Genomic DNA, 24,621 nt, shown 5'->3' with positions numbered 1-24,621 from the left:
TCATTACATGAGGTCATTAATGGTTGTTTGACAGAGATTCATGAGTGATTACATTTGAGTCCATCTATGTTTAACCTGGGGTCAGAATCTATGGTGGATTTTTTTTCCCTTTTTGATAGACAGTGACATCTGTTTTTATGGATGACAGGAGAAGCTGCAGGCTGCTCTTCAATGTAGAATGACCCTTATTAAAACTAACCACAGTATTTACTCTGCAAGCAAGCCAAAAACAAACACCACCCCCTATCAAGATATTAGAAAACAGCCACAACAGTATTTTGTTTTAAAACCTGACTGGTAGACTGGCAGATTCACTAGAGCCTTTAATTGTTCAGCAGAGGATGCAGTAACATTTTGAACAGGTGGTGCTATCCTGTTCTGAAAGTGTCACTCTGGGGCAAAACCTATTTGCATTTTCTCTCAGCAGTTCACTGTCAGTCAAAGGGAGGAAGAGACAGGACTAAGTTACACAGAGCATGGTAGACTAACATTTGTCCCAGTAAACTCCTCATGCACAGATGCTTGATGCAGGAAGACTTGGCTGGTCACTCAGTGGAATACTGATAACAAACTTTGATGTGCTTCTCTAGACCAAGGTAATTATTTATTTGATCTAAGGAGGAATTTGCTCATTGTAATGTGTTATTAACATTTGCAAGCAATTTGTCTTCAAAAAAGTGCAAAATTGGTTAGGACTAGCTCATCTCTCTCAGAAAAAAGTCATATTAGAAATATTTTATATTTATATATTTTTTATAGTCAAAGTTGGAAAACAAGTTTGAATTTTGAATACATATCTTGATTAGTATTTGTTGTCTGTAGCCTAGGCAAAAAACAAATGGAGCCTAGACTAGACAAACTTTTTTCCCCTAGGGGATCAATAAAGTGAAGTGTAATCATAAACAGCATATTTCACATTAGAGATGTTAGGCAAGCAGATACATTTCATTATTATTATTATTATTATTATTATTAAGTATGCTCCAATAAAAAAACACAAGGGATGACAGAAAAGTGAAGCAGCCAGAGTTTTTAGCACAGCAATGCAATGAGTGAATTCATTACTTTAGTGGAGTATTCTTTTTATCTGAGACAGAATTATCAACTGCGCCTCTGTTGCTGCAGATACCGGTGCTTTATTTCAGGAAAGTCTTATTGCAGGTTTGTTTAATCTTGTCAAGTCAGCAGATAGGGGCAAACATCTGTTTGATGTGATTTGGTGAGCCGTCCCATTTTGTGTTTTACCAAAGGCGTTCCCACAGAGTTAAATAGCATGCTAGTGTGACATCCTGAGTCATTGTCTTCTCTGCCTCCAAGCAGGCAGTGGTTAAACTTAATGGTCTGTGTCCCAGATCTACTGCTGGTGTCGCAGCACTAAAAGCCCTACCTGATATCTAATCAGATCTATGAGTCAGTGTCCAGCCCTCCGCTCCTCCAGGGGCTCAGACTTGACTTGGCTGGCTTGGAGGGGGTGGGGGGGTCAGAGAGGTGGAGGTGGTGGGGATAGTTGAGAAGGAGCAGGGGGCAGAGAGGGATTATACCACTGGATGTGTTCCTTTTATCCTGGGAATGTAATCTGCCTTAATGCCCTGTGCTCACCCGGGGCAAGGCCAGCAGCTGTGCTCGTTTTTCTCGGACCCGCCTGTCAGAGTGAGCCAGGCTACCTGTGGGAAAGCAGGCCTGCTGGAAGCTCTCGTCCTCACCCCGGGATCTGGACTGGGCTCCTGGGGTTTATTGCGGGCCAATCCCTTTGAGACTCATGGAGACGCTGTGTGGGTTGGGCCAACAGTGTCACAGGCCAAGTAAACAGAGATGGCTCAGTCTCCTCCTGACTGGGAAACAGGGAAAGGGAAAGCTGAGAGCTGCGAGCTGAAAGGGAACCAGATTTGGCAGCTGTTGTGTGGTCTTGATTTTACAAGAAATGCAGTCATAGGAAGTACTTAGGTATTGTAATGTGTTAACAGCGTTTATGTTGTTGAGAACAAAGTTTAGTGAGGACAGACATAAAGCAGCACGGTGTTCTACTGACTCATAGTGGGGAATGTTTCCCTGCTGCTACAATAATACTAGAGAAACCTGAAAAGGGAAGTAAAGGAAGGAAGACTGACTGAGCAATTTCATCTTTCAGCCAACTTTCAGGAGTTTAACTGCCTCTTGTTTCCAGTTACTGAACGCTTACAAGGAGGGGATCGAGGTGCAGTGAAGGTCACTGCTCTCTATCTCATTGGCATTCACTGTCTCACAGCCATAATGCCAATTCTAGGCGAATTCTAGGCTTGAGCTGTTGAAATTCTACTTTAACTGATGTTATAAATGAGAAAATAAATCACATTCAACAGGATGACATTGAGCACTGACAACTCTGAAAAACAGTTTAGAGATGTGCTGACAAGCTGCAGGCTGTGTCAGAACTTTTCACTCTATTTTCCATCATGGAAACACATTGATATAATTTTACTTCATTCCTCTTTCTGCCATTGGTACAGTAGGCCATGGGGAGCCTTTATGCCTGGGAAATGTCTGCTCGGCTCAACTGGAATAGAAAATATGGTTTCCCAGAGTATTTTACTTTCAATGGAGCGTGCCTAAGAGTCTCTCGGCTAGCGAGGGGCCTCATGCATTTCAAATCACTATGACCTCCTCTTGATTTAAGTCAGCTTGCTATATCTGGCCCAGTGCTCCGTAGCGGAGTTACATCAAACACTGAATGCAGAAACAGTCAGATGGCAGTTTCCCTTTATCTGATTGGAGGGAAGGTGTGCAGACGAGACGGGGTAAATGAGGTGTGATTTGAGAAAAATCTTATGTGTGACTTTTCCTGGTCCTGTTTGCACCCCGAGGAAGCATGAGAGAGAAATCATGCACATCTTTCTCCCTGTCCCCTCATCCATAAGTGGTTACAGCTGAGCTTGTTTCCATCAGCCCCTGGGCATGGGCTGTCTGTGATGACACTCTCCATCAACCCACATAGACAGTCAGACGGTTAGTCTGGTTGCTCTCTCTCCTGCTGCTGCTCTGGTTTTCATCACGGTTAGTGTGAGGGACAGAGACAAACTTGTGTCTCTAAGGGCTGCGATGGGCCCATTCCAAAGGCAGCTCTTTCTCTCCCTGGCGTGCCGGGCACACCTCCTTTCCATAATAAGGCCATAGCATCTGACTACATTTGTCCCCAGAGTTTAATAAAGATCAGCGCTGACAGGCAGTAAACCAACACAACCACCCACAAGCCTCCTGGCTAGGGGCACAACCCCAACCTGCCTCCCCCCACCTCTCTCTCTCTCTCTCTCTCTCTCCCTCTTCCTCTCTCTCTCTCTCTCTCTCTCTCTCTCTCTCTCTCTCTCTCTCTCCCTCTCCCTCTCTCTCCCTCCCTCTCTCTCTCTCTCTCCCTCTGTCTCTCTCTCTCTCTCTCTCCCTCTCCCTCTCTCTCTCTCCCTCTTTCTCTCTCTCTCCCTACTACTGTTGAAAACCGAAGCCACCTTCCACTTATGCAGAACAATGGCTGAAGAGCAAGAGCCCTGAAGTTGCTCCACAGCTCTGCAGACAGGAATGCTTTGAACATTTGGATTGTGTTGATGCCGCGCATTACATGCATCTCTAAAGCAGGGCTACTCTTCACACCCACTTGCACCTGTCAGTAATAGATCATATGGATAATAAAAGAAACAACATGGCTTTGGGGGGGGGGGGGGGGGGGGGCACTCATGCATCATATGTTTCATGTTTTCCACTTTATGCTTTGCCTCTCAAGCAATATAACTTGCATGGTGAGATAGTACAGAAATATGAGAATAAAATGAGAATATGAGTATATTAAATTCATATGTGTAAAATAACACAATCTACCCAGGACAGTTGAAATGCCTTTTCTCTACACCTTATATGGAAAGATGGATTGTCTGGCCTTCAATCTCATCATACGCACATCCATATCCCCAACATCATCATCATCCTCATCATCAGCACCATCATCCTCATAAGCCTTGTGGCCCTGACCCTCTGTTCACTCCACCGGGCATAAAGCTTACAGACAGCTTTACAGGAGAAGCCCGCGCTCTAACCTCCAAAATCCTAACTGAATAGCAGATGGGCTCAGCTTTGTGTGTCTTTTTATTAGCTCCCCTAAATCAACACCTAACAATGCATGGAGAAAGAGAGGGGAATTGATTTCTTCCATCTAGCAAATGCCCCGAGGTGGGTTAGGGTTGGTCGGAGGGTAAAGGGTGAGGGGTGATGGAAGGGCGGAGTTGACTGGATATGACTCCGCTTCAATTTCCTGTCTTAGAACCAGGTCCACGAAGCCAGACTAGACCGTGAAAGCGGCAGCCAGTCGTATTTTCTTTAGCTCTTTCTCATATTTCTCTTCCGATTTGTCATAGACTTATTCAACATAGGAACTGCCCTCCATTGTGCATAATGTCCAAATATCCTGCCTATGCATAACAGTAGAGATCACTCACGTGTGTTAGTATCATGAAGCATTTGATATAATTCTCTAAAGCTCTATTTCTATTTTAAGCCTCTTACATTTGAGTTCATGCATGTATGCATGTACATACACACACACACACACACACACACACAGACACGCACATACCAAGAAGATAATTGATGCATCGACCATTAGCCAGTCCTCAGCTCACCAGTGTTAAACACTCCAGTAGGAGTTATGGGATTTTCTACATCCTGAGTATACTTTGTAGTTTTGCTTGCATCCGGTCCATGCCTGCCCAAGTGTAAAGTAAGTAGCCTAGATGGTAAATCATTAACCAGAACCACTTGCAAGTATAAGGAGATTGGTTTAATGTCCGGTCATAAGTGAGAGTCCAGTCACAGTCGTTTGCCTGATCGGAGCCTCTTGTAAAGAAAGTGATGATATAGAGATTAGACATGGCTCATCGTCAGTGTAGATTGAGTATAATTCAGTGGATACGTTTTTTCTGTCAGGGAAATATGCAGAGGATTTTTCAATTGAGAAAAAGTATTCATAATTCTCTGTGAGGTTGTGCGAAAAGTTGCATGATCATAACCATTAATACTGTTTATGTTGGCAGAGAAAGGTCAACTGAAAGTCTCTGTATTGAGCTGCTTTCATAGCTAGGAGATTTAGAGTCCCTCTGCCTGCCTGCCTCTGTGGGCCCTAAGTCTGCTGGGCTGGCTGTATTAAGTGGCACTGCATTAAGGCAGTGGATTGTTGTTTCCCCACCGCCTCACTCCTCCTGATCACCTCCGAGGATCCACGGAGCAAAGGCCTCATAAACATTTATGTATGGGCTGTGGGCTCCTGTCTTAGGCCATGACTCCACTGGGCAGGAGGCAGGAGCCCACTGCCTCTTTATGCCTCTTAAGAGACAGTGGTGTCTGTGTGTGTGTGTAAATGTGTGTGTGGGTGTGTGTGTGTGTGTGAGTGTGTGTATTTTTCTAAGACAGAGAGAAAAGTTATGTGCCTTCCTCGCTTAGAGGATAAGAAATAAAAGGATTTGAATAGTACAGTGATAGCTCTGTGTGCCTCTAGCTTCCAGGAGGAGATGGTTATTTTCACATTTGGTGGCTTATCATATGTTTTCATGCTGGGACTCTTATCAAATGTAAATAGCATGGCTTTGGGCTCTAGAGTCCCCTCAGCTGTTGTTTTCTTTTGTTGTTCCTCCCAAGCTGAGACAGACACCCTAGGGAGCCTTCTGAGAAACGAAGAGAAAGGACAGAACTCCACTGGTCACCCTCTCCAAACGCAGTAATAAGCTCAAATCTGCTTGGCCTCCTTCATTCCAAAGGCATAAACAGTCTTACAAAATAAATAAAACATATTTTACATTTCGCTTGTTGTTTGTGGGGAATGCTTAAACCATTACTCTGTGGGATCTTCCGCTAATCCTTTCCAGCCCCGTTTCCGAGTTGTCTCCTCACATTTGGCCGCGTTTGGCTTGTTTGGTCCCAGCGCCCCAACAGACGCTGTGAAATGAACACATGCCTGGTGAACCTGATCAGCAGTCTCGGGTTGCAGGCAGGCGGAGCTGCTCAGTCTAAACAAACAGCCGTCCCGAGGAGGAGGAAGTGGTTATGGCAGGGAGTGAGGGTCCCAGAGGGCAGTGGGGGACCACACTGCTAGCAGACCGTTGACACGCCTGGAAAATGTGAACAACATTCAGGAAATCCTTTCATAAGAGCAGATAGGGAGATATGCCCCAGTCCAACATGGTACGTGCATAGAGTCTGTGGATGAGCATGCTGTGCATGGAGTTAAAGCACCCCTCTGTGTGTGTGTTTACTCTGCAGGACCCTGGATACGCAGCGTTCCTCTTTGAGCAGCTTCAAGCACCTGGAAGCCATGAAGCGGGTGTCAGCTGCTGCCAGGTGTGCTCCACGCCTCTCCGCCAGCTGAGGCAGGAGGCGCTGCAGACGCTCCACGCCCCTGTCCTCTCCTTCAGCTCCGACATGCCCGCCCTGCCCGCCACGTCCTTCTTACCGCAGCCTTCTAGATTCACCATCTCGTCCTCCAGCGCCCATGCGAGACAGCCCTCCAAAAGCCAGCCTCTTGCCCACACTGTCCTGCCCATAGGGGAGCGGCGCAGGGGGCTGGGCTGGTCGCAGAGCTCCTCGGTCTCTTCGGGGCCCAAGACCAGCGTCCAGGTGACTGTGGGAGGAGGGCAGCTCCCCGGAGGGCTGGGCTCCGTTACCATCCAGGCGCAGCAGTACCTGGAGGGCATGTGGAGCATCTCCAGAGTCAACAACTTCCTCCCTCAGCCCAGCCCGGTATGTCTTATTATGTCCATTTTCACCACTATACATTTATATTTGACATTTCATGCATTTAGCTGACACATATCCAGAGCAACGTGAAGTGAATGCAACCCTTACAATATTCTTGTGGCCATAGGACCATCATGTAAGCAAAGTTCTAGAAAAATAAATAAAAATAGAGAGATAGAAGAGAGCAACTTTACAGTTTTTTGAGAGCAATTAGAGTGAGTATTGTCACCTTGTATTGTCACATTCAGTGAGGAGAGGCTGATGATAAATACTCCAAATAATCAACCTTATGAGCATTTTAATTATGAAATAATTGGGTCGGAGTTTCTTTTTTTTCTTTCCTAAATACCATGTCTTGTGCTTGTCAGGTCATGTCACGTCACTAGAAATGCTACATTTCAGACCTTTAAAGAGACGAGGCCCTCCAGAGAATTTGTGTGTCAGAACTCTGCAGGAGTGCTGACCTCTCATTCCTCAGTAGTCAAGGAGCCTGGGTGATCTAGGGTCAGATATCGGCCCCGCACTAATCTGCTGACCTCCTCCTCAAGGGCATTTGAAATGACCACCCCACCGCGTCTCCATAACTCTTCTCTCATGTGGGATAAGGGTTAGTCTCTGCCTTGTTTGATGTCCGGAAGACTTGGGAAGGTCCTGAGTTGCCCTTCTGGTGTCATGGGAGCTGATGACTAGTCATGCTGTACCTCTAAATCACTTATTTGCACATTCATGCAGTTTTCATTGTAGCATAATGTTTTTAAATATTCTAGAGGGGTCTAAGTGCTGAGAGTGATTCCCGTCATCTGGCTGGTGATGTGAAGGTGTCCTTTTTACTGATGAGTCTCCTCCTGCTGTGACGGGGCCATCTGGTCTCAGACCTGACTGACATCACTCTGTGACATTCTACACCAGCCAGACTTGGTGTACACACCAAACACACCAATCATTCTCCAGGTGTTAACCTCATCTATTCCTTGCACTTTAATATTCACCATCAGGTATCTTTAAGTGAGGCCTGAATTCCTTTCTATTTTTGCCATCTCTGTGTTAGCCACATTTAAAATTGCAGTCTGTTATGGGGTCTTGGTAGTGTTATTCCTTCCTTTCTGCTTGAAAATTGAAAACAGATTTTCATTCCTCCCTTTAATGTCAACAAGTGCCTTTAGAGACGGTTTATGGGAGGCCACCAAAAGCTTTTAACCGCATGTGTGCAATCTAGGGCAAATCAAATGGCCTGGCATACAAGGGAGAGGCTGACTTGTGTTCTCCATCTATGTGTCTAAAAGCAATTAGTGGCCCTTGGAGCTGGGATGAGTTGCTCAATGCCACATAGCTGAGGCTGGGCCTCCTTGGACAGAGAGAAATGTCCCTTCAGGATATGGAGTTACAAACGCAGCAGAAATGGGTCTGGTGTTATTTTCTAAAGCTTGTTTCTTTCATTAAAAGCAGATCCTTCAGAATGACAAAACCCACACCAGCTCTGGTGGATTGGGAGTTCTGCTGTGCCGAAAGGCAAGAGCTTTAATTCATGATTCCCACTTGATTTCTTTGTGGGGAAAGCATGCGGTGTTGTTCAGACAAAGAAGTAGAGATGGCCTATGTTAGACAGCAATCCTACAGAGTGTTTCAACCAGAGAGCCTGGGGCTCTATCACACACAGCCCATTATAGGGCACCTTGAATCTCTCATTTGAGAAAAGGCCCTGGTTGACATTTGGAAAGATATTTGTGGTCCTTTAAACGCCACTGGAATAGAAACTCTCTCTCCCTCTTTACAAATGGTATTGGCTGAGACACTGTTTCATAGGAGTGTGATTGCTTTGAACGGAGGAAATGGCAGGAAATGGAGTTCTCTTTCTGTGTTGTCTAGGTCTAGGGAGCAGCTCCAGCATCCCAAAGCCTGACGCAAAACCCTAGAAATTAATGAGCTCCAACGTCAGTGTTGCTTATTTAATTCCTACTGCTGCTGGCCACAGTTGTTTGAATGAAGGGCTTAAATCCCTCAAGGTAATACAAACAACCATATTGTGAATAGTGAGTTATTGTCTCAAAATGACAAATCTGTGATTCTCCCTCTGCTCCATAAAATCCACAACCACATGTGCGCTAATCTGCAAAGACCAAGTGCTCTTGACCCATGAGGGTTTCAGAAGCCCCCTTTCCACTGAGGGCCAAACCTGGTGCTTGAACTTAGTTCCAGAGTTCCTGACCCCTTTCCACTGGGTTGGCCTAGGCCAAAACAGGGCTATTCCAGGAACTCAAGCTCCACTACTTGGCCCTTCCAAATCATCAGGGCCAAAGCTGTTAGCTGAATCTTATACATCATCACATTCTATATTTTTTCAAATAGGGGGTGTTGCTTAGTAACGTCTGTAACTGAGTGCAGCCATTCCTATATTAATGAGCATCTACCTGTTAGAAACTAGGTATGCTAATTCTTAAATCTGCATTACTTTCAGCTGCTATCTTAGGAAAAAAAATAGAAAAATAATACACGAGTTGGAAACAGCTTTTTAGCCTGATACCGTATATTAAAGTCAACATTGGCCTTATTTAGCTGTCTAGAAAATACCCCAATTACTATCACTCGCTTTCCAAGTTTAACACACACAGTAGTAAAGGACTAATGTTAAAGGAACAAACGTTAAAGTAAAAAAAACTGCCTTTGCCTATGCAGGCAAGGCAGTATGTTTTACTTTAACGCCTTCAGTAGGTGTTTAAGTCACTGCCCAGTGATTACACTTTATGTGAATGATGTTAGCCTTATCCTGCAACCTTCTTTTTTAAAACTTCCTACAAAGTAATTAAAACTAATGTTACCGATTATAAGGTACATTTGACAGCAGCGTTGTCTGCCATGTTTGATGACAAGCAGTTGTGTAAGTTAGTTGTCATGGTTACGCAGGGACCAGGTTGCTCAGTGGAAACACTTACCTAACAAGTTTAGCCCAGTGCTTAAGTTCCAGGCTAGAGTTCCTGGGCCAAGGTTCTTGGGCTTTTGGCCTCTAGTGGAAAGGGGGCTAGTCTGTGTTATTGGCCCGCTGGTGGCCTGCTGCCCTGGCCCGCTCAACTGCTACCAATTTGAAACCCAGCAGATGATCTTGGCTGCTGCTGCCTTGGTGCAGCTGGGCCCACATGGCAGTGTGCCACAGAGAGGCATGACGAGAGAGGGAAGGATACAGGAAGGAGAGACGAGGATATTTCCTATTTGTGCCAAATTATGAAACCATTCAATATGCTGCTCAATAACCTTTTGGTATTCGTATCAAGAGAGAGTGCTGATATACACTATATGAGCAGAGAGATAAATGTCGGGGTCATCTAAAATTTTATCGACTTTTCAGTCCTTTCCTCATATGGTCACACCCAGCGGTTATCGTCTTTGTGAGAAGTCGATACTCCCCTCACTTGATTTCTATTGGTTACTGAAGCCAGCCAAGCATGACAGCCCAGATTAGCAGGGCCTATTTCACCTCAGCGGTAATAGTCTGTTGACCACTGGGATCAAAGGTCACAGGGGAGCCGGCTACGCTCAGCCCCAGAGGAGGAGATGGTCTGCTGATAGGAGGCTTGCCTGCCCTGCTCACTTGAGACTTCATGGGAAGCTCTCTCTCTTTCTTCCTCTCTCTTTTGTCTCTTTTCTTCACTCTCTCCTCCACACACACACACACACACACACACACACACTTTCTCTTTCCCTTTCTCTCTGTCTTTCCTTCTTTCTGCCCCCCCTCCTTTTCCCTCTTTTTTTCAGTGGCAAACCAAGGCAAAGGGATCAGGGGGTTAAAGGGTGGAAGGCCAGCTCATTACTGACTCTCAGCACGAATGGCCGAGGACACATGGCTCCACTGACACAGCCTAATTACCTGACCAGGGGATAGATTGTATTTTTCAGCCAGAATCAGGGCCAGTCCAGGTCCAAGGCTACAGAGAGCAGCTTGGCTGAGGGGCTTAAGTCCTGAGTCTCAATCCCAAAGGAAATACTCTTTGACAGGCATCCTGATGTGCTGGGGAGTGTGCGTGTGTGCCTCTACGTGTGTGTTTGGGCAAGCTGTTTATCCATTTTGAGCCCACACCCCACCCCGCCTCGCTTCCAGCTGTCCCTGCGTGCTCCTGAAATTTGCTGCCACTCGATTTTAAAACCGACTCTACGTTGGCTCAATCAGTGACAGATTTGATGAGCTATCCACATAGGCTTCCTGTGCGGGTGTGTGAAGTGCTCTAGTCTTTCGTGCCAGAGAGTAATGGGTTCACTCCTCCGGTATGTGCCGGGTTTCTAACCTGTCACCGACACCAGCATGGGGTTAGGCTTTCCGCTCTGGTGGCTGCGTGAGGATCTGTACGTGGCTCATTTCAATTTGCACCCAGTTTCTCCATCATGTACTTTGCAAGTCATAACTTCTCACACCACAGCTTGATATCTGACTTCACCTCCATGATGAAGTCTGCAGGAGAGCAGAACCAGGCTCCCAAAACAAGGCTGTGGATTTCCCAAATCCGATAACGAGCTCAAAACGAAGAAATGTGAAATTGGGAATTCATCAAGAGCGTACGCTACCTATCCGCTGTTTGACGAATTGTCAGTGAAGGTTTTCTGGGCGATGATAATCCAACTGACCAAGCTTTAATATAGCAGCGCATTGTACTGCATGTAGAGCTCCCAGTGTCACTACTCTCCGGAGCAATAGCCACGGCAACTCTCATGTGAATGTCAGAATGTACGTATGTCCTTACATCTTGAAGTATAGCATTCACATGTCAGTCGTGGCATATAAATAGTTCAGCTGTCAGCCTCCGTTGACAAATTGCATATACAGGAGGGCCCACACACTTTATAAAAAGATTGTAAATGATGTTATTTTAGTTGCCAAACATGAATCTAGGGCAAACATTGAGGTAGTAAATATGCAGAGGGCCTCAACTGTGTTGACAGTACATATCCTGTCAAATGGCACTGCATGTGAAGCCCGGTGTCAGTGCAGTGCTCCGTTGTGCTCAAGGTTGTTCCTGGTTGCACAATGTTCATGTGTCACTGTTATAAATGTTACGGAAAACTTTGGCCATTATTTATTTTATTCCCTGCGCTGAAAGAACCCACAAAACCAGTTCTCGTCAGCCGCTATTGATCATTGTCCTGCCGGATAGACGAGTGGCTCCGACGAGGATTAACCCCTTGTCGTTATGGTGACTCCAGTTGAAGTGTAGTTTCAGACAGTTGGCCTGTATAATTAGCCCTCTCTGTACTCCCTCTGCTGGACTATTAGAAACCAGTGAACCCCTCCACCGCAGAGCTCCAGTGCAGGGTGTTCTCAGCCACAGTTGAGATACTTCACAAACACTTTGTCAGAGAGCTGAGGAACAAGTCTCACCCATCACATTGTTGTTATATAGTTGTAGATTCCCCTTGCAGCCTGCTCCTAGCAGCTCCATGATTTGAGCTGCAGGCGAAGATGTTCCTCATTCCTGATAAGTAAAATGCCAAATTAGCCATAGATGTACAGATATAATCACTAGCCGAGTGAAGTAAATCACTAGTGATTTAATTACTAATTAGATGTGGGTTATCACTTAATTACAGTACAGCCAGAGCAACCTCAAGAGTGCTGCCAGAATCAATGAGCGGTGTGCCGTCCTTGCTGTTCTGTAGGGAGCTCGCTGCTGAGGTGGATTCTGCTGACTCCCTCTGAGCAGCGCTGGCCGCAGCAGCTGCCTGTCCATCTGGGGCAGAGGAGAGGAGAGGAGAGAGGGAGGAAATGGAGTGGAAGGGAGGTGGGCAGGATCAGTAAGGGTGTAAGTGGCGGTTGTGGTCTTATCTCTGTATCTCTGTGTCGACAGGCCCACGGTCTGATGAGGGATGCAGACAGGGATGTCACAGCCTTGGAGGCCCCGCTCACCACCATGACTACCACCGCCGCCGCCGCCGCCACCGCCGCCACCGCCGCCACCGTGACACCCTGCCGACAGAGGAGCTCCAGCCAGTCGGGACAGTGTGCGGTCGGACCCCCAGCTCCCATCACCAGTATATCCACCTCCTCCTCGCCCTCCTCGTCAATACAGAGTCCTTCTGCAGCGGCCTCCTTCTTCATTAGGTAAGCCCTTCCCCCATCCTGTCAGTCAAACCACACCATGGTTGAGCCTGTGCAATAATAGAAAGATGATTAGGTTGAGCTGTTAGATTGTTAAAATGTCACATTGTGTTTTTAATGTCGAGTAGTGTGTGTGTGTGTGTGTGTGTGTGTGTGCACGCCTGCATGCATTCAGGCTGAGGAGCAGATATGTATAGACTCGTCTCCACATGACTGCTGAAGGTCATGGTTCATGGTCTTAACCGCCATGAGGGCACCTATTCCGTGGAGATGTTGTTCTTGCCATGGTTGAATTATAGCATGCCTTGGGATATGCACCATCATGGGACTAAATGAACCTTTAGTCGTAGGCACCAGTGACCGTGAATGGATAATGGAATTGCATAATCCAATATGAAGAGGGAGTGTCTCACGAAGGGGCTCAGGTTGAAGCCAAGTATTGTTCTGAGGTATTTAATGTTTAGTTATTTTTCTTTTCTTTCTGGTTCTTCAGCTTCAGCCTGCTGTGTATTGAATGCAGTAATGCTACCACAGCTTGGGTTCTGGGCTGTTTTGTATTTCTGTGAAACCATTTGTTCCCTGTGTATCTTGGGCTGAGGCAGCAGGCTTTTCCAGCTCTGCTTGGCTCTGGCATTCCTGTTGCCCCGGAGAATACTTCACCCTCTCCTGGCGGGTGGATGGCTGGTGTAATGTGCTAGATTGTCATTGATAGATTCCCTGGCAGGTTGGTCAGTGCATACATTCCCTGCCTAAAGCCTCTACTCCCTGAGGAGTGCTATACCATAATGAATGTTAGCCAAAGGGAAGCTGGCTAAGGATGATGCATAGGGCCATTGAAGCTTTGCACCCTGGGAGGTAGAGGAAACCGGTGAAGGGACTTGTGGAGTGTGACAGGAAGCCCACAGGGGATCACTGTGGAGCTCAGCTTTCTCCAAATACCCCAAATGGAGTTTGTCTTGCCAACTTTAACAGGGTCAGAGTATATCAGTGGGGCCATGGGGCCTCTCCCTTGGCTAGAACGACGTTCCAGATCCTCCACTAAATATGCAACTTCCTGTGCGTCTCGCTTCCCGTGACAAGAGCGGCAGGCCAGGCCTGAACAACAGTGAGGTGCAACCCAATACCAGACAGGGTTAATTCCCGACACTGATTTATTAGTTCTCATGTTTTCTTTGGACCTGAGCTCAAAAAGGGTAGGATGGATAGCCGTGCCTGGTCTGCCAGTGTGGGTTAAGCACAGGGAAAGGGAGGGAGGTGGACTTGTTTTTTCCCCTGAATCGAGTCCTGGTGGGACAGAAGGGGCGGAGGTGGAAGTTGAGAAGGGTTCCACCTTTCATTTCATCCCAAAGATAATTTGCTGCCAAGAATGTGGTATTTTACTTGGCCTGGAGAAGCACAATGATGACGGGCCAGCTTTAAACAGCATCACATTCCACAGATACAGAACAGGGTGGTGGAGATGCACTGTGCTTGATTTGAAGCACACCCACTTCCTGACCCACTGCAGCTGTTGCCTGTAATAGAAATATCATCATCATCATCATCATCATCATCATCATCATCATCATCATCGTCATCATCTTCATCAACACTTTCATTGTCCTTTTTGTCTCATCTTTGTATCACTGCTGATTGTAGTGTCAGTCCCCAAAAGTCAGAAAGAATTGTGTCAAACTAGTACATCAACAATTTTGCTTTTCTCTGTCCTGCTTGCATTTCAATTAACAAAGGAAGAGAGTGTAGATCAAATTAGTGTCCTTCATGTTTTAGAACTGATTGAAAACCCATTTCTGATTAGTATTCCATTTTGTTGTAAAGATACAATTAGCAGGATGCATGTTTAAATCTTGAGAGCCCAGGATGTAGGACCAGAATAACCAAACAGCAGTTTCTACCCCAATGGAGTGGAGAAGGCTCCTTAGACACTTGTCTGACATTCACTAACACCGTTCCACTCAGAAATTAAAATTTAATTAGAATGCAATTAGCTAGAGTCTAGCTGCTAGTCACTGAGAGGAAAGAAAAGAGAGCAATGCGCAAAAGTGATTCATTGTATTATTTTTCATTGGAAAAATAAGTCAACCATTCAGCTGGTTAAAAAAGCATTTCATTTGTGTTTCATTTAAGATGTCTACTCAGTTGAAAAATCATTTCACTATAAATGTGGATTTGATAACCAAGAAACTCCAGGCGCCATTAGTCTCGGTGTTGTAGGCTATGGGAGAATTTTCCCACAGATAATCAACAACCATGAGTATTATCTTGTGATGCTTCTCTATTCTCAGCCTGGAGGAAATTATTTAGATTAGGCTTTTCCTCATCATGTCTCTGGTCACTATAGGGCCCAGAAACTTTCCCCAGAATGAAAATTAAATGACTGAGGCACAATTATGGATAGATTCGTTTGGCACAGCTTACAGGTATGATCATCACCCTTTTGCACGCATCGCTTTCTCCCCAGTGATCATAATTCAAACCACATACAGTCCCTTCTCCAAGCCTCAGTGAGTCGATGTGCATACTAGAGAATAGAAAATGTCTTTGATTCACTAGTTTTTTATTGAAATTCCAGTTTCAAAAGCCTCTTTTCATCTTGCTCCCTTTGTCCTTGGTTTTACCCATTGTGCAAAGTAGGCTGAAACAAAGATCACCAAGGGTCAATAATGACCAATTGGCAATTAGACTGACTATACAGTCGCATCGAGACAGGGGGTGTCAAGGGTCAGACTCCGAGCGGATGGTGTGTGCGTGTGTGTGTGTATATATCTGTGAGTGTCTGTGTGTATGTCAGAGTGGTAGGAGGGGGGATAATGAATTGAGGGGCGTGTGTTCAGCTGACTAGCACGTTGAACACTGATTGCCTTGTGACAGAGCATATGATTAGTGTATTGACATAGCGTTGTGTAATGAAAGCAGGCAGCGCTCACAGCAGGGGCCAGACTGTGTGGCTAAATGCCGCCTCGCTGTTCCCTCTACCCATCTCTCTGTTCCATTAACACCTGCTGATTGTGACGGTGTGTTTATACCCCACCAGGCCCATGGGACTGCTCAGTGCAGCAGCTCAGCACACACTGCAGAGAGCAGTAGGCTTCCTGAATGCTCAGTTTGCTGATCTCTGCACAGCGGCCACGGTCGCTTGATGGTCCCTTGTTTATGTTTGTTTGGAGCAGGGCTATTATCTCTGTCACTCTGTTACCTCACACCAATCACACTCTGGAGAGGGACGATTTGCATTGAATGCAAAGGCACAGGGAGGTAATATTTGAATAGAAAAGGATGACACCTTGGAGAGACAAAAAAAAAAAATCAGTCGGACAATGTGAGAGTGCGTAATCCGAGGGAAAATCAAACACAAAAGAAGAGCGGGAGAGGAGAGAATGGAGTTCACAATGTAAACTGCAGAGATGGCACGGAGGCGGGCTGGCGGGCGGGCTGGTAGCTTGCAGGGGCTGACAGCTGTTTGTTGGAATGCGGCCCTGGAGGAGTGTCAGGAGGAAGTGGTTTTATGGTCGTCCATCGCAGCCCCGCAGCTGCTGCCCAGGTGAGTGTTTCTGCAGTAATGACTGTGATTGTGGGGAAGGAATTCTCCTGTAATTGTGTGGCAGGGCCATTCAGCCTCTGTTCTCCTGCAGACCCTGCTTTTGTGTCTGTAATGCTCACTCCACTCTCCATCACCTAGGCTGCTCAAAGTAACCATAGAAACAAGTCATTAGCTTGCGAAATAAAATGTTTGACTGATTTTCTCTTGAAAGTGGAGATTGGAAACCTGGAAATTGAAATAGGCCGCTCTACTTGACTGGACTATAATTTAGGCAAAGGGAGTGACGTGTTCAATGATGAGACCAATTTATTTTTTAAAGTGAAAGCAGTCATTCATTGCAATGTCACAATTGCTTGTTCTTGTTGCTTCTTCTCATCAGAAGTAACACATGGTGGACGACTTACTGAAATCCATTGTCCTATCAGCATATAATGTGATTGTTTATGAAGTTTCTCTGAGGAACTCGGCCATTGAGTCCATCCTGTTTGTTTGTAGAGGCGGGGGTGATGCTGGGGGAGGTGAGTGAGAGAGGAGGGGACAACACCGCTGACTGCCTGCGTTCACACTAACTTCTTACATGGAGAGGGAGGCTCTAGGCAGAGAGAGCAGGACAATGCTGTGTTTGGTTGGCTGTGCTGTGAGTGACAGCAGGGATCTCTGTCAGTGACAAATTGGCAGGACAGATTATGCTGAGTGGAGGGATCTGCAGAGTGCAGCGGGTCTGGAGCGCCTGGCAGGGGGATAAAGATACAGAGCGGGACGATAGCTGCCTGGGACTAATACACACATTCACTCGGGAGGCATGCTTGGGCTGATGCTCCAGTCTGTCAGCTGCAGGAGCAGGAGGTCTGTACCTGTGGAGAACAATATTGAATTCACTACCATGGGAGTCAAGTAAGTTACTTTGTACAGGGATGCAGAAAACATTCAACTCGCTTGGATGTGTTTGTGTGAGTGTGTGTGTGTGTGTGTGTGTGTGCATGCACACCCAAATGCATGTTTGTGCCTATCTTTTTGATGCTGCTCGCTGAGCTGCAGTATTTGTTGTGTGTCTGTTGCTCTGTCTTCTATCTCTTTCTGTTTCCCCTCTCTCTCTCTCTCTCCCGTCTCTCTCTACTCTCTCTCTCGCTCTGTGGCATGTGCAGTTTTGTGCTGGAGTTGGACTGTCTGCTCCCTGGAGGTGAGAGGGTAATGGTTTTGTTGTCGAGCCACAGTGAGATGGATGCCTCCACCAAAAAGAGAGTGTGAGCAGAATGTATAGCATAACTCTGCTGAAACGCAGGCTAAGCCCTACAGTAGCTCCAGTTTGAGGGAATAGCCACTGTGGAACTGATATGTTAATGTTAACTTCTACCTCCACCACAGCCTGATGAATGAGAATTGATTCATGCCTCTAGTATATCTTTTCTCCCAGAATCTGTTGAATCTGAGCAACACATGCCAAGGGCAGCGAGCGGATCAACCGAAGTGTTGAGTGGGTGGTAGTAGGGATGGCTGGGCTGCACCGTGGTATTTGTCTCTGTTTACTGTTGGATAAAACACCAGCTGGTATTTTCCTACCATAATCAGGCTATCAGCCTGATGGGACTAATGGCTGACTGGGATGAGCAGCGGCCATGAAGGGGCTGCAGCCTGTAGATAAGCCCAGGTGTGAATCTATCTGGGGCCTGCTAAGCACCATCAGCGGGGAGGTGTTGATTGAGATCCGGCCTGGCCCCTCAGCCTGAGGGATCTACAGCAGGGCCCTCATCTAAAGGGTCACACTTTTCACCAACACCTCAGTAGCTATATCCTGCTATCCTCATGCACCAACTCCCTTGCCTCGATTCCCCACATCTACCCACCCACAAACAGCAAGATCTCACTCCTCCCTCCTCTTAACCCTCTGTGTTTCTCAGGTAACAGACATCACTGTTTGCTGATATAGAGATAAAAGCATAAATTAAATATTGCCATGGAATAGGCAATATTACAACTGTCAGAGTGAATGTTATATATTGAATGCTGCATAGGAGTATATATTGAATATTGTAAGGGATATTCTGATTTAGATTCTGTATGTCCCTCTTCTCTAAGGTAACTACACATAATCAGCTCATTTTTCAGCATTTCTTTGTGCAGAAGAATTTGCAGCACTGCTGAGGTAGTGCGCTCGCTGTGGTGGATCCCCATGCCCTCCGGTTCCTGGGAGAAGATAACATGGTGTGATAGTGTTGTGCCCCCTTCAGCATCAGGGTGAGAGGCACTGTTGTGACGGGCAGCGTAGAGGCACTTATGCCTGTCACCATGAATGGTAAACAGCCCCAGCGATAGAGTGCTAGTGGCTACAGGGAGAGCAGAGGGTTCATTGCAGTCTGGGTGAGGGGGTAACTGCTCTGTCCTTTCCCCCGTTCCCCCAAAACCCTGAGTCAGGAAGTCTGTCGGGCCCACTCACATAGCCTGGGGGGGGGCCGTTTGCCAGAGCTGACAAACAAAAGGCTGAAACGCTGACTCAAGCCTGTGCGCTCACCCCGGGTCCGTCTACTAAGCCCTGCGGGGAAAGGGGGAAGCACTGCCATCCACCCTGACAGATCCCTTTCACACATGGGGAAATGAGAGGATGTGGAGGATAGAGGCTCTGTCCTGTGGGCTTGTCACCTCACATAAGGCCGTCTTTGTCTGTCAGTGTGTTGGCAAGCGATGATCAGAAAGGCCAGGTTGTGTGCATCCAGTAGCGTGTGGGCAGGAGAGGTCGTGCCCTCAGCATCAATCCATTGCATTTCCAGCCTTGTTTGTCTGCCCACGACAAGCCTTCCCCATTCACTGGGATAACGACTCGGATAGCGGCCCACAGGAGTCCTGCAGGGCTTCATGATTAGTACATTAGTGCTCAGCTATCTTGCTTCAGTAGGCAAAATTCTCTAACCCCCAGCTTGTTGAATGGATATTATGCATCACACTTGTGGGGGTTGAGGGACGCCATCTAAAGCTCTTTAGGGTCCCTCAGTGAAAGGTGTCATGCAAATGGAGTCTATTATCATTGTCATTACAACCGCAGCCACTTCTGCATTGTGGCTGAGAGACACAGTGAGGCTGGAATAAGAAGGAGAGTGAATTGCGATAGCTGGTGGCAGGGAATATGCATTGAGGATTTTTATGACCTATTGTCTTCAGAAGCAGTATAGAGCCGGCGGCCCCTGCTCCCATGAGCTCACCCTGCTTTTACTTCCTACAGTCCCAGAAACAAAGATGGCTCCTGGTGGGCCTCTGTGTCAGCCTGCTGCGGCCTCCTATTCCATATGAATAAGTAATAGCTGCCTAATCAGTGTTAGTGGGCTGATTTCCCCAAACGCTACTTCTTTATTTCACAGTCAGTCCTATTACAGAAACACACACAGCAGCCCCTATTCTTTCTGTTTGTCAATGGGACGGTACCAGCTTTTACTGATGGGACTCAAAATACCGCAGAGGATAAGGCCATTGTCAGGGCAGGTAGTTAAGCTTTTACCTCATCACCCGCACACTGAATAGCTCGACCACTTTGCCATCATCCTACTGTCTTCGTTCTTTCATCTCCATCTATAGTTAGCTTGGGGGTTTGAAACTGTTCAATCAGCTGAAAGGCAACTGGGGGAAGTTTCACCCTGGGAATCGTGGGATTGATGAGACTGATGAAACATACTGTATGGCAGACTTTGTTGACAGTATTGCTCTAAGGTCCAGTAAGAAAGCTCCCTCTCCGTAGACTTAAACTGACTCTCCCACAGTGATGATGAATAACTCCTCTGTGTAGAATAGAACAGAATACAAATTTTATTGTCCACATATGTAGAAAATTTGCCCTTGGCTTCACTGTAGGAGAGTTAAGAATAGACAGGACAGATACAATAAACACATAATCAAACACCACCAGACACAGTGGCAACATAACAAAGCTTCCACATATTGCAGTCATATTTACAAAAGTGCAAATAGTCTGATGAATCGGTAAAGAGTAAGAATTCAATAAGGTAATGGCATGTGGAATGTTGTCTGGCAGTCTTCCTCTAGTCTAGTTATGTATTGAGTTTTGAAACTAGCTGCTCGGACACATGCAAAAAGGCAGAGTGAAACTAAAAGTAGCAACGAGGGTTTATCTCCTATTTGTTTTTGTTGCTGCTTACTGTATGCAGATCGTCTTGAATGGAAAGGATTATAGCCTGTAATCGGTTCGCGACCCAGCACGTGAGAGCCAGCTGCAGAGTGCTAAAAATCCCATTATCCCCATACGCTCTATATGGCCGAGTGACTGCTGGTATGTGTGTTTTGTGGCTGACTTTATGAGTGTGTGATGCAGGGTAAACTGCTTAATGTGGCTGGAGTCACTGACGTCTTAGCATGTGTAGTAGCATCCCACCACGCAGTTAGTACTCAGTATTCCTCTTAATGCATGTACGATGTGTTCATTGATCTGCCTCCATGTCACTGATGCACAACGATTATTTCTTTCTTCCCTCCTAGAACCAGAAATTGTACAATATTCTCAACTCCCAAATCATTGACAGTTCAACCCATTTCCCCATTTCACCTGACTGGGATCCCTCTCGTTTTCGCGGGGTTGCCTATTGAGTTGAATATAGATGGCAGATTAAGAAACACATGTTAGAACTCCCCTCCCCCTGCGTCCTGTCTCTCCGGACGGCCCACTGATTAATCACTCCCAAATGTTCTCAGCAGCCCGCGGGCCTGTTTGTTGTGATAGCCTCTGCGTGGAGAAGTGCAAATAAATAATCGCTAGGTGTCTTACCCTGTCAGCAAGTGATTAATGAAGGAGAGAAGTGGAGCAGAAGTATGCTTGCCTTCTTCCCCTCTGTGTTTCTCGCCCACAATCATCATGCTCTCAACTTATTCTCCATTTGCAGGCTGATATCTTGTTATGTATTAGAGAGGACATTGTATATGATTGCATAGGCATCCCATGTTAATAACAGTCCTCATCTGTCGTTTGTATATCAAATATCCTGCTTCTATTGTGTGCTGAGCTGATTGCTGAGACAGGAAATGTCATTCAGTCGGTGATGACTTGATGTGACTGCCGATAGTTCTTCCTAAGCAGAACCGTCTTCCTGAGGTTTTTCAAGGGAAGACGTGGGTGGGATGGTGGGTGAATTGGAGTTCAACATGTGTGCCGAGAGCGCGATGTTATTCCAGATCCTCTGCGGCCTCGCAGGAGAACGTAGCGTAATACCTGCAGCAGTGTCTGAGGAGTGCAGTGAAAATGCTCTGGAGGAGATGAAAGTAGCTGTTAATCTTTGTCAGCAGTGCCAGGGGTGGGGAGACTGCAGTCTGCAGAGCGGGGAAGAACATGTCTTTATTATCATCTGTCACCTATCAACTGAAAAGTGAATTTTCTTCCAAGACTTTTATTTTTGCTGCCTGAACCAGTTTTGACTTAATAACACAGCATTTTTTTTCTCCCTTGCATGCAAGGCGGCAATGCTCTGGATTTCTAAGCCTCTTGTAAACAAGTTAAGGTCAATTTCTAGAGATTTTCCTATGAGGACCCTTTGAGTCCATTGCAAGGATTTCTAGTTCTTTCCTCTAGGGGCCCTAAATTGGCCCCTTTATCTCATTGACTGACAAATGGGTCCTGTGGAGCTAATGCCCTGTGCTTTGTTCACCTCTCCAGGGCTTAAAGGTTGCAGCTGGTATAGGCCATATTAGCAAGATGTGTTTGTGAATGCTATTGAGGAGGAAAAACAATAAAATGAACTGTAAATGGAATTACAGCCCTGACTTTTAGCCCCAAATTCCTTCCTTTGGCTGTCTTAAGCCTTCCTTAAGCCCTTATCTTGGCTGGAGGGGTTCATGGCCTTTCAGCCAGGGGGGATCAGGAGGGTGGTGGGGGTAAGGAAGGTGCTGTTGGGACCGCTGGGTGTGGGGCTTGTGGAGACACAATGCTTTATGGGCAGAGCAGGAAACACAAAAGCAAAGGAAGTCACCGTTACAGGAGGGAGGGATTTGTCACACATCCCTGTGGAACATTACTGCACCAAAAATATTCCCTCCTCCATCGTTAAGGAGTTAACCTTGGCATAGACACAGAGCACATTCTATGCAAAGTCCTTTGGGGGTTGAGGGACTGTTGGCACGTGCCTCTTGCTCTTGATCTGATGTCCAAAGGCACTGAAAATTGGAACATAAAATTAATGTAATAATGTTCCTTTGATGTTTGATGACAAAATCAAAGGAAGGTGAAGAGAGAAGGGGCATTTACTGTACCTCTATATTGATACAAGCAAATGCTTAAATCTAGTAGCTTACCCTGATGTAACACCAAACCAGGATTTCTTGCATATTAATTAGTTTTTTCTTTCCATTTTGGCTCCAACTGTTCCATTTATTCTTGGCCGACTGGGGATTCCCGTCTTGGCACTCTGTGGGAATAAAGCAATTCCAAGCTGACTGTGGCGTAGCCCCAACGATCATTTTTCCCTGTTTCTTTCTCAGGCAGAAAATGATTTACCTCCTCATAGACAGGCCCTCACTGGCACAGAGCCAGCCCAGGGATCGCACAGAGGACTGGGCTGCACACCCCACTGCTCTCTCTCTCTCTGTCTGTCTCTCTCTGTCTCTCCTCGTTCTGTCCGTCTCTGGGGATTGTTTCTTTCTCCTATTCCATCTCACCCATCTCTAATTTATATATTTTTTTCATCCTCATCGCTACTTCTGCTCGGCTTTCTTCCCTGTTCCCCACTTGTGCTCCCTTTCTTTCTTCCCCCTGTTTCAAATGATCCCCTGTTATTCAAGCTATTCTCTAGAGGATGCCCTAATCCCTCGTTTTCCACCTCAGTCCACAGACCGTTTCAAAAGAGTAGACCATGGAGTAGGCCGAGGAGACCATGACAGAACACGTTTACAAACCACTGGTACAGTTTAGGATTTATTTACACAAAGCTGCACGGTTCTTTCCTGTTCTGGCACGAGAGCTTTTTGAATCTGCATCATGACTTGAATGTGGCAGATGAGCGTTCGTATGTGTGAAGTAAGCAGCAGTTTTTGTGGGGAATGTTTTATTTTCTCAGAGCATATTATATTCACAGATGTTTCATGAATGCATTTGGCCTTACCTAATTGGCCAGGGATTGGTGCAGTGAAGATGTGTGAGCGGCCTTGGGCTGTCAGCAGTCAGCACACAAATGATGCCCCATTTGGCATTCTGTGTCCAAGGCCAGACACTGTGCAGGAACAAAAGGCTTGTTGAACACCTTGTTGGAACAAAGAGCTTTTCTAAAAGGCCCCGGTCCAGTGTGTTTGGAACGTGCTAAGCGGGGTATTGCTCAGGTAACTGGACATCACATTCATTGCTGTCTGGTTTAGCTGGGATCCATTTATCCATCCATCTATTTCTGAGGATTTATAGAAAGTCTATAAATCCTAGCCTAGAGGTGTTTGGCCACTTCCTGCAGAACGCTGCTGTGTAAACCAGCATGGGAGAGAGGAGCTCTCCCTTCAGACTTACCATTAAAACAACCAAGCGGGAAGAAACGGGCAGGCAGGCAGTTGAGAGGTTCAGAGCTTCGGATTGATAAGATTCAACTGACAGCCAGATAAGCCTGTTAGTTCTCTCTTCCATTTTAATGCATCTTGGGCTGCCGAAGGAGAGGGAAAGCACATTTCTCAAAATGACTGGAAAGATCTGGCTTTTGGTTGATGCAAATCTGAATCTGAATGATAAGATGAGGATAAAGACACTGCAATGAGGGGAGTTTCTGTTTCTGTGTCCTCAGGCTGGGGTGTTTAACGGTATTTTTTCATTTCACTCAAGTTAAACTGCACATTTGTGACTACAATTAACTTTTGTTAGATTTATTATGCCATTTAAGGTTTTGCAGCTTCAGGCATAAGTTGTTTTGAGTGATTTAGGATAAGAGAGAGGAAGTGAGAAAAAGTAAATGAATGTTTACGCCAGTGGTCTCTGATTGCAGGGAGACGTCATTAGAAAGGAGACAGGCTCATTGCCAGACTAAACCTTAGCGCCACACAGGAGGCACAGATCAGCTTTGTCCTTCTCTCCCTGCAGTTTGAGAATTGCATTCACCACCCAGTTCCCTCCCTTACTGTCTCTCTGTGCCTAATGCTGGGCACTAGGTAACCCTAGCCCATGCCACAATGTACACATTTCCCCATATCCCTCTGGTTATTTCCAGAGCCCGCTCTATTTGACCCCCTCAGCTCCCTCCACATGTTTTTAGTGTTGGGGTAATGCATATATTTATACATTAATGGCCAT

The 24,621-nt window shown here is 46.2% G+C and overlaps 1 protein-coding gene across 1 annotated transcript in view; it reads left to right on the top strand.

The window, feature by feature from the left end:
* The window catches only part of kif26ab (kinesin family member 26Ab), a 71,325-nt gene that overhangs the window by 21,345 nt on the left and 25,359 nt on the right, over positions 1–24,621 (top strand). The window contains exons 3-4 of the mRNA XM_071546513.1: positions 6,274–6,750; positions 12,579–12,832. Of these exons, the coding sequence (XP_071402614.1) occupies positions 6,274–6,750; positions 12,579–12,832 (731 nt within the window). The remainder of the gene's footprint in view (positions 1–6,273; positions 6,751–12,578; positions 12,833–24,621) is intronic.

Source organism: Centroberyx affinis, unplaced genomic scaffold, assembly GCF_046629955.1.
Source record: "Centroberyx affinis isolate AG114_WGS23_722 - 3 ecotype Tasmania unplaced genomic scaffold, CSIRO-AGI_Caff_v1 ptg000264l_1, whole genome shotgun sequence".
Classification (NCBI taxonomy): Eukaryota; Metazoa; Chordata; class Actinopteri; order Beryciformes; family Berycidae; genus Centroberyx; species Centroberyx affinis.
This window is presented reverse-complemented; position numbering and strand designations above follow the sequence as displayed.